The 10,433-nt window shown below is 51.5% G+C and overlaps 1 protein-coding gene across 3 annotated transcripts in view; it reads right to left on the reverse strand.

Moving 5' to 3' along the window:
* LOC140403639 (paladin-like) overlaps nucleotides 1-10,433 on the reverse strand; it is a 238,406-nt gene that overhangs the window by 153,764 nt on the left and 74,209 nt on the right. Inside the window, exons 1-3 of one of the 3 annotated variants that reach the window (XM_072491787.1) lie at nucleotides 9,151-9,217; nucleotides 7,181-7,375; nucleotides 1,400-1,502 (exon numbers count right to left, since the gene is read on the reverse strand). In XM_072491787.1, coding sequence (XP_072347888.1) covers nucleotides 1,400-1,502; nucleotides 7,181-7,362 — 285 coding nt within the window. In that variant the 5' untranslated portion in view covers nucleotides 7,363-7,375; nucleotides 9,151-9,217. Of the gene's footprint in view, nucleotides 1-1,399; nucleotides 1,503-7,180; nucleotides 7,376-9,150; nucleotides 9,218-10,433 lie in introns of those variants that run through there. The other 2 variants (XM_072491786.1, XM_072491788.1) reach the window with 2 other exon arrangements.

The following is a 10,433-nucleotide window of genomic DNA, read 5'->3' on the forward strand; positions in this document are numbered from 1 at the left end:
CACATTCACAAGGCAGAACGATGAAAGACTGATTGCACTGTATTCAGAGCAAGGGGAGATGAGGACAATATTTTTTATGTTTTAACCTCCAAGTGAATTGTGATCTGGAATGCGTTGCCTGAAGAGACGGCGGAAGTCGATTCAAGTGTGACAGGGAAAAATAAAAATTTGCAGGGCAACGGGGCGAGGACGAGGGAGCAGAACCAACTGGACGCCTCTACCAATGGGCCAGTATTGGTACTGTGGGGTGCATAATTGGCCACCAGTGTGACGCCTCCCAAGTTGAATTTCTATCCTGCTGACTTAATTGGAGTCCAGAGGCACCAGCCGCCGTACATGCCACCAGGCGGTTGCTTCTGCCTGAACCCAAGCCTGCCTGATCAAACAACATGATCAGAACGCCTCAGCTATTCCACCACGGGGGGTTTTAAATGGGGGCTTTGAACATTAAAAAAAGAACAGTGGCAAGCTCTGCTAAACTATTACAGATCACTGGTCAGGCCTCAGCCGGAGAACACAAATCCTGGGCCCCCACACGATAGAGGGGAGGTCGAAGGGTCCAGAGGAGAGAGGAGGTTTACCAGGACGATGCCAGGAATGAGGGAGCTCTGCTCTGTGGAGACTTGGGATTGTTTGCCTTCGATTAGGGAAGGTTATCGGAACTGTCCAAAATGCTGGAGGGGTTTAGACAGAACAAGCAGGGACATACTGTTACTTTTGGCAAAGTGGGTTAGTGACCAGGGGCTAGCTTTAAATTATTTGGCTAATAATAATAATCTTTATTAGGGTCACAAGTAGGCTTACATTAACACTGCAATGAAGTTACTGTGAAAAGCCCCTAGTCACCACATTCCACCGCCTGTTCGGGTACACGGAGGGAGAATTCAGAATATCCAATTCACCTAACAAGCACGTCTTTCGGGACTTGTGGGAGGAAACCGGAGCATCCGGAGGAAACCCACGCAGACAAGGGGGAGAATGTGCAGACTTCACACAGACAGTGACCCAAGCCGGGAATCGAACCTGGGACGCTGGAGCTGTGAAGGAACAGTGCTAACCACTGTGCTACCATGGCTAGAGGGGAAATGAGGAGAATCCTTTCCCCTACCCCATGCGGAGGATTAAGATTTGGAATATACTACTTTAAAGGTGTGGAGGGAAATTGGGTAGCTCTCCAAAAGAACTAGTATGGCTGTAAGGGGGCCAAATGGCCTATCCCTGCGGGGTAAGATTCAATGATGGCGCAGCTTAGCTTATGACCCTGGGAGCGTCCTCATCCGCACCCACGCTCCGCTTCACCTCAGCGGGACACACACACACACACACCACCTCCACATCATCAGCTTCCCCTCTAATCCACATCGCCCTGGACATCACTGCACTTGATCTCCTGTCTTACCTGAACAAGATAGTGTTCCGGAAAGTTATCCGAAATCCTACCAATTGTATAATTCGCTTTTAACAAATCGTCGTGAATCTGAAACTCCTCTTTGCAGTTATACCTGAAATAAAGAGATACAAATTATTTACCTCGCCAACAACATTCCGTTGACCTGCCGTCACATAAATACAATGGATGCAACAGGAAACATGCACTTCTCTCATCTCTTGTATCTAATGTTAGTGTCACCCCGCCCCCCCGCCCTCATTCACATCTTCGATCTTCTATCTTTTCAATTCAGCGGTCTTCACGATGAACCTCATGCTTTACTTCAGTTTAGTTCCCCCACTTCAAATCGCAAGCTTCATCTCTCTTCCTCCAACCTGCACACATCACCTCTCACCCTCCCATGGCAACTTCTGTTACTACTTATCAATGGAATTACACACAGATAAACACTCTCGGAGAATTCAGTGGATTTGGGGGTGGAGGTGGGTGGAGTGGAGGGGAGGGCAGAGGGATGGAGGGGAGGGGACAGTGAAGTGGAGGGCAGAGGGGAAGGTGGAGGGATGGAGGGGAGGATGGAGGTGGTGGAGGAGAGGGAAAGGTGGAGGGCATGGAGTGGAGGGGAGGATGGAGTGATGTAGTGGAGGGTAGGGTGGATGGATATAGTGGAGGGTAAGGTGGAGGGATATAGTGGAGGGGAGGGTGGAGGGATGGAGTTTCTGGGGGAGGCAGAGGGATGTAATGGAGGAGCGGGGAGGACGGAGGGACGTAGTGGAGGGGAGGGGAGGGCGGAGGGATCGAGTGGAGGGAGGGCGGAGTGATGTAGTGGAGGTAAGGGGATGGCGGCGGGATTGAGGGAAGGGCAGAGGGATCTAGGGGAGGGGAGGGTGGAGGGAGGGAGGGAGTACAGGGGATGGTGGGGGGATGGAGCAGAGGGTGGCAGGATGGAGAGAAGATCAGAGGGGAGGAGTGGAGGGATGGAGGGGAGGGTGGAGGGAAGGAGACTGGGGTAGGGCAGATGGTTGGAGTAGAGAAGAGGGTGAAGGAATGTTGTGGAAGGAGAGTGGAGAGATGGGGTGGAGGGGAGGACGGAGGGATGGAGTGGATCGGAGGGATGGAGTGGAGGGGAGGACGGAGGGGTGGAGTGGGGAAGACGGAGGGATGGAGTGGGATTGAGGTGAGTGGAGAGAAATGGGGCGGGAGGGAATGATTAAAATGAAATATAACTTGCTCTGTGACTCAGCCCTTCCTAAGATTGGGAAAAACTGCTCGAGGGAAGTGGGAAGAGATTCAATTTGATGCCCTGTTGTGCAGACGTATAGTTTCTCTCTGAGTTTTCCTTCACTGATTGGGAGGGCGGGCCTCCTCTGCCAATGACATAGAAACCTGAACGCGACTGGCTGAGGCCAAGTGCATCTTTCTGGGTGAATTGCTTCATCTTCACTCAGTACCACCCCATCCGTACTCAGGATAAAAGCTCCAATTGGCAATGCTCCTCCCGTGTCTGGGTGTCCACACTCCTTACCACCACATTATTAACGTTCCCTGTTTTAATTGACAATGAGAATAGACTGAGAACCAATGAGGGTACAATGGGCACCTACTCTTCATCGCTACCTAGTGGTCTGTGCTGGAAAATGCAAACAGGGAGGGTTCCAGGGTTGCTAGCCCCCCAGGATTGGACTGGAGTATCCAGAAATTAAAACAATAATCTGCTACAAGCAAACCAGAAGAAAGATTTAGGGGCAGTTAAAAGAAAGTACTTTTTATTTTCTTTGAACATTTCTATTTATTTGTTTGAAATGTATTGAAGAGTGGGGTGGCTGGAGGGGCAAAATGGCACTTTGGCAGCAATAGATCATGTGACCAAGCTGCCAGGCATACATCCGCCCACAATTGTCCACTCCGGACACACGGCAGGTGGTGATTGGTCAGAGTTGTAACGATGAAACCGCTGGGCTCCCTGAGTGGTTGAGTGAGGTACAGAGGGTGGCTGGCGTCAGTGGAACCACCATTAAGTCAACTCAGGTTGGACTTCGAGCCATTCAGACCATCCTGTCTGTGCCGGCTCTCTGCAAGAGCAACGCACCTCGACTCCTGGAGACTCCAGGGGGGTTGGCAACCCATGTTAACAGCACGGCCACAAGGAGAAAGATGTTGGACACAAGGGGGTGACCTTCTGGATACCCTTAACTGTCACCAACAGAGTTTAATGGTACGAGCAGCTGCTTTGAGTTGGCAAGATGCCATGAAAAATCATTTGTGGCATCTACTACACTTCAATTCACAGGGTGACACAGCCAATTAAACCTAACTGGATTATTTATCAATATAAACTGACAAAAATATGGTCTAGTTCTTGAAAAAATCAATTGCTTGCAGTCCGCACAACCAGAAATAAACCTGATGCCCCTTATCTGACATGAAGTGTTTGTGTTAAAGTTGGGCGGACTCTACCGCTTAAACTTCACGGGGAAAAGTACAGACTAGATCACAGGATCAGGCTATTGGGCCCATCAGAACTCTCGGTGCTATCCTGCACAGGAGCTGATTCGGGTTGTGGACCCTGCAGAATTGGCCCTGGAATCTCCAGGAAGTGAATGAAGATCGATCCCCTGGACTCTGCTGCGAGCGCCCCTGGGGACAAATTCGGCATTTTTCTGGGTTGTTTTCTTTGACCATTTGTCTTTACCAGACGTGAAAATATTGAAAATGGCGGCGATCGAAGGCTGTTGGGCCGGCAGTCAAGTATCACCCAATTGGGTGATGGGTCTTCTTGCTTTCCGATTGGCGGAGGAAGGCCGCGCGTCAGAAGGACGGATATGGCGGCTGGAGAGCAGGGAGGAAATCCAGAATTGAGAAGGTTTAAGGACCAGGGGCGAAATTCTCCGTAATCGGCGCGATGTCCGCCGACCGGCGCCAAAAACGGTGCAAATCAATCCGGCATCGCGCAGTGGAAGGGGTCTCTTCCGCCTCCGCCACAGTGGAGACCATGGCGAAGGCGGAAGGAAAAGAGTGCCGCCACGGCACAGGCCCGCCCGCGGATCGGTGGGCCCCGATCACGGGCCAGTCCACCGTGGGGGCCCCCCCAGGATCCCGGAGCCCGCCCGCGTCGCCTTGTCCCGCTGGTAAGAGAGGTGGTTTAATCCACGCCGGCGGGGCAGGCATTCTAGCAGCGGGACTTTGGCCCATCCGGGCCGGAGAATCGCCGGGGGTGGGGGGGGGGGGGCCACCAACCGGCGATTCCCGCCCCCGCCGAATCTCCGGTGCAGGAGAATTCGGCAACCGGCGGGGGCGGGATTCACGCCAGCCCCCGGCGATTCTCCGTCACGGCGGGGTTCGGAGAATCTCGCCCCTGGAAACCATTAGCGATTGTCGTAGAAACTCCATGTGATTCACTAGTGCCCTTTAGAGAAGGAAATCTGCCGTCCTTACCCTGGCCTGGCTTACTTGTAACTCCAGACAGTGTGGTTGACTGTCAACTGCCCTCTGAAATGGAATAAATCCCAAGGAACTGGACAAGCAGACAAGGAGCAACACTAGGCCTAGGCAGGAGACATTAGGGCAGCTGAGCGGCTAAAATAGGCATTCACCAGCCTCTTAAAGGAGATGGTAAGACAGGAGGGAATTTCAGAGCTTAGAGCTAGATGGTGACGGGTGTGGGGGATGAGCAAGAGGCCAAAGTTGCTGCTTAATCCTGAGCCGAGACCTGCTCCATGTTGGCACCTTGTTTAATAAAACCCTTTGCAGGTCCAAGCCCGTTCTCTGGCCTTGAGGCTGGTCACATTCAGTCCAACTAAAGGTCATTCCAATTGCCCCCTCCATGATGATTCATTCATGATGGGGAAGGAGATCAGAGATGCAGCCCCCACCCTCACTGCCTTACCCCAAGATCTACTGTCCGTGATCGTCAAGAGCCACGCCCTTTACATGCAGAGTAAAATTAATTGTCAAACCAGCGTTCCACCAAGACCCATTTCCCTGCTGGGGAGGTTTGTTAAAATTCCCCCCTCTGTGCCGATAGCCCCCTTGATCTTCCAAGGTCAAGAATGGTTTTAAGACATAAGACCATAAGTCATGGAAGCAGAATTAGGCCACTCGGCCCATCGAGTCTGCTCCACCATTCAATCATGGCTGATATTTCTCTCATCCCCATTCTCCTGCCTTCTCCCCATAACCCTTGATCCCCTTATTGATCAAGAACCTATCTATCTCTGTCGTAAAGACACTCAGTGATTTGGCCTCCACAGCCTTCTGCGGCAAAGAGTTCCACAGATTCCCCACCGTCTGGCTGAAGAAATTCCTCCTCATCTCAGTTTTAAAGGCTCGTCCCTTCAGTCTGAGGCTGTGCCCTCGGGTTCTAGTTTTTCCTACAAATGGAAACATCCTCTCCACGTTCACTCAATCCAGGCCTCTCAGTATGCTATAAGTTTCACTAAGATCCCCCCTCATCCTTCTAAACTCCAACGAGCACAGACCCAGAGTCCTCAACCGCTCCTCATTGAAAAGCTCTTCATTCCAGGGATCATTCTGGTGGACCTCTTCTGGACCCTCTCCAAGGCCAGCACATCCTTCCTTCGATATGGGGTCCAAATCTGCTCACAATACTCCAAATGGGGTCTGACCAGAGCCTTATACAGCCTCAGAACTACATCCCTGCTGTTGTATTCTAGCCCTCAAGCCTCTGATGTAATCTCCTTGTGCAACATCCAGGGCCGAATGGCCTGTACTGCGCTGTAATGTTCTATGTTGTATGTTCTAGATTGTGTGCTCGGTGTCCTACTCAGTTTTATGATACTCCTGTGAAGCGCCTTAGAAGTTTTTCATAAGGTGAAAGGCATTATATAAATACAAGTTGTTGTTGTAAAATAAGAGTCTCAATGGGGTGGAAAGACAGAGGGATCCAAGGCTACACATGGGTACACTGGGGGAGGTGGTGGTGTAATGGTATTGTCATTGGATCAGTAATCCAGAGACCCAGAGTAATACACAGAGTTTGAATCTCACCACAGCAAATGGTGAAATTTAAATTCAGTTCAATAAAAAATCTGGGTTTAAAGGGCCGTTGATGATCATGAAACCATTGTCGATTGTTGTAAAAAAAAAACATCTAGTTCACGAATGCCCCTTTATGGAAGAAAATATACCATCCTTACCGAGGTCTGGCTTACACGCGACTCCAGACCCAGAGTAATGTGGACAGCACGGGTTAGCACTGCTGGACTAACGGTGCAGTGAATGAGGGGAGAGGAGAGGAATTATAATGGGGCGGAGTGGTTAGCACAGCGCCAGAGATCTGGGTTCAATTCTATCCTTGGGTCACCGTCTGTGCGGAGTCTGCACGTTCTCCCCGTGTGTGCGTGGGTTTCCTCCGGGTGCTCCGGTTTCCTCCCACAGTCCGACGATGTGCAGGTTAGGCGGATTGGCCGTGATAAATTGCCCCTCAGTGTCCAGGAATGTGCAGATTAGGTGGGTTACAGGGATGGGGCGGGGAGTTGGCCTAGATAGGGTGTTCTTTCAGGGGGTCGGTGCAGACTCAATGGGCCGAATGGCCTCCTTCTGCAGTGTAGGGATTCTGTGGTTCTATGAGGAAGAACGAAATAACGCGTGTTGATGGGATGGGGGGGAAGTAGGGTGGGAATAGGCTCAAGTGGAGCATCAGAAAAACCAGCAGGGATTAGTTGGGCTGAATAGCCTGCTTCTGTGTAACCATTGCTTTGACAAGGACCTGCTTTGCCACTTTGCTCTTCCCACCCGTCGCGCCCCAGATCGAGCTGCACATGTCCGACTCACGTGATCAACACAGGTGCCACCTTGTTGGTGATGATGGATTTGGCCTTGTTGTGGATGCTGAGTGTCTGGAAAGAGTTGACACTGATCGAGCGCCGGCTGTCCGTCGTCCCGTTGCTCTGGTCGTTGTCGCTGGGTTGTCCAAGGGATACCGTTTGCTGAGCGGCACTGGCGGTTGTCCCCATAATCCACAGAGAGCTTCAAAAAGAGGAAAATGGCGTCAGTGGATGCCTGCACAGGATGGTGCAAGGGCCAGTGAGGGCTTTCATACCGACACCTCAAACAGTTGTCAACGCCATAATTGGGGCAGTACGCATAACCAGAATCAGAGAATCCCTACAGTGCAGACGGAGGCCATTCAGCCCATCGAGTTCACCCGACCTTCCGAAAGAGCACCCTGCCGAGGCCCACACCCCTGTCCAATCAGCTCAAATCCCCGTACCTAACCTGCACATCCCCGGGGCCTGAGGGGCAATTTATCGTGGCCAATCCACCTAACCTGCACATCTTTGGACTGTGGGAGGAAACCGGAGCAACCGGAGGAAACCCACGCAGCCACGGGGAGAACGTGCAGACTCCGCACAGACGGTGAGGCCGGAATCGAACCCGGGTCCCTGAGGCAGCAGTGCTAACCACTGTGCCACCCTGCCACCTCATTCTTTGGCCATTATCGCATTGCTGTTTGTGGGAGCTTGCTGTGCACAAATTGGTTGCCGGCATTCCATGGACATACATAAGAGTAGGCCATTCAGCCCCTCACGCCCATGGCACCATGGCAGAACCTCTATCTCAACGTCACAATCCCCAAACCTCTTGATGCCTTTGGTGTCTCGAAAATCTATTTCTTGCTTAAATACATTCAGTGATTTGGTCTCCACAGATTTCGGTGGGAGGGAATTCCACATGTTCACCATCCACTGAGCGAAGAAATTTCTCTTGACCTCAGGCCTACCCCTATCCTGGAGACTCTGAGCCCTTGTTCTGGACCCGCCCTCAGCCAGTCTGTCCATCCCTGTGAGAATTTTATACCTTTCAATGAGATCCCCCCCTCTCGTTCTTCTAAACCCCTGTAAACACAAGCCAGGTCAACCCAATCTCCCCTCGGGTGACAACCCCGCCATCCCAGGTGATCTGGTCTGCCAAATCTTCACAGCCCCCCACCCCCACCCCACCCCGTGGCGTGGCATTACAGGAGTGGCTACCCTTCAAAGGGGCTCCTCTGACTGTGAAGCGCCTCGGGGACGTCCTGAGGTGACGAGAGGCGCTATATAAATGCAAGTCTGCCTTTCTTTACCTCACAAATGGGAAGGTGGTGAATTCTCGGAAGCTGCCTCCTCAAACCCCGCCCCCTCAAACCCCGCCCCCTTGACCAGCTGGCAATCGCTGTCTGGATTACCACACCAAGAATGTGTGTTTGGCTGACATGGAGAAATGTTCCACAGCAATTCTGATCACAGGACACAAGAAAGCTGCTCGCCGTGTCGGGGGAAAAAAACTACCGCAGTTAGCGGTTTCTTGTTTTACAGTTAATTGACAGAAGCCGAACGGGGAGTACATTGGATTGGATTTGTTTATTGTCACGTGTACCGAGGTACAGTGAAAAGTATTTTTCACTGAAGTATTGAAAACAGATTTCACGACTTTTTAACCTTGGCTGTAACACAGTTGCTCTGTAAAATTCCACATTCATTTCTTGCTGTTAACATAACAATACTGCTTGAAAACCGCAGTCACTACCCTCCACTCCACTGATCTCAGTGGAAGACTGAGGAACACAGTTCTTTGTTTATTCTGAGTCTTTTTAAAGGGCTTACAATGATTTTCTATGCAAAACACGCACGCTAAACCTCAACATTCAGTGACGGAATGAATGAAAAATGAAGCATTGATTTAAACAACTTTCACTGGTCCTCTCCAGTGTTATTTTCCTCTCCCCCACCCCCTCCGGCTCTGCACATCTCTCTCTTCCTCACCTTGCTCCTTCAGCACCTCATACTGAATGGCTTGGCCTTGCCTGGTGAGCCTAGGAGCCAGGCAGTGGGGACTGAGCACAGTCCTCGCTCTCCTTGCCCAACATCTGACCACGCGCACTTCCAGTGAGAGTTACTGGGGGGCGAACGCGAGTCAGACACCTGAAGCCAATTGGAGCACCCTCACTGCTGCAGGGAGTGAGGGCGTTGCCACTGGACTAGCAATCCAGAGACCCAGGGTAATGCTCTGGGGGCCTGGGTTCGAATCCCGCCACGGCAGATGGCGAAATGTGAATCCAATAAAAATCTGGAATTAAAAGTCAAATGGTGACCGTGAAAACCATTGTCGATTGTCGTAAAAACCCATCTGGTCCACTAACAGCCGAAGGAAATCAGCCGTCCTTACCCGGTCTGGCCTCCACGTGACTCCAGGCCCACAGCAATGTGGTTGATCTTTAAATGCCCCCTCAAGGGCAATTAGGGATGGGCAATAAATGCTGGCTCATGAAGGTAAGCTCTGCAGAATAGGAAGCAGATCGCTCGCTCGCCAATGCCCATTTTACACTAAAGCCAAAGACCAATGTCAATGTGAGGAAGAACTTGCATTTATATAGCACCTTTCACGACCGTAGGATGTCCCCGAGCACTTCATGGCTGATTACCCACTGAGCTGTTGTAAACATGAGAAAACGTGAAGAGAGTATGCCTGCGGAAAGGTCTCCCACTCACGGCAGTGTGACAGTCTGTTGCTTAGTAACGTTAAGCTGGAGGTTAAATATTAAAAGTATAGAAAACTCTCCGGCCCTCCGTCACAATAACACCAATGGGATCTTTCTCTGTCCATCCGAGAGAGGAGACGGGACCCCTGTTTCACGTCACATTAATGGACAGCAACTCTCCAGCCATAGCCTGGGGTGTCACCGCCAAGTCCTTGGACTGGATCCTGAACCCGCAACCATCCAGCTCTTGGGGTAAGTGTGCTGCTGAGCTGGAACGAAGGAGCGAGTGTTTCCCTTTGTTCGACAAAAAAGGTTGTTCGATTCATCAGCCTGAGAGACAGAGCGTTTGGAATCACATGACGTTCCTCTATCAATTCCTATGAGTACAGAACAATCCCTCGTGTTCAAGAGAGGAAGCTACTCGATTGGCCGGGAGAGCAGTTGGCCTCAGCACCTCTGGGTCACAGGCTGTTTCGCACACTGGGCTAAATCGCTGGCTTTGAAAGCAGACCAAGGCAGGCCAGCAGCACGGTTCAATTCCCGTACCAGCCTCCCCGAACAGGCGCC

Source organism: Scyliorhinus torazame, chromosome 28 (assembly GCF_047496885.1).
Source record: "Scyliorhinus torazame isolate Kashiwa2021f chromosome 28, sScyTor2.1, whole genome shotgun sequence".
Lineage (NCBI taxonomy): Eukaryota > Metazoa > Chordata > Chondrichthyes > Carcharhiniformes > Scyliorhinidae > Scyliorhinus > Scyliorhinus torazame.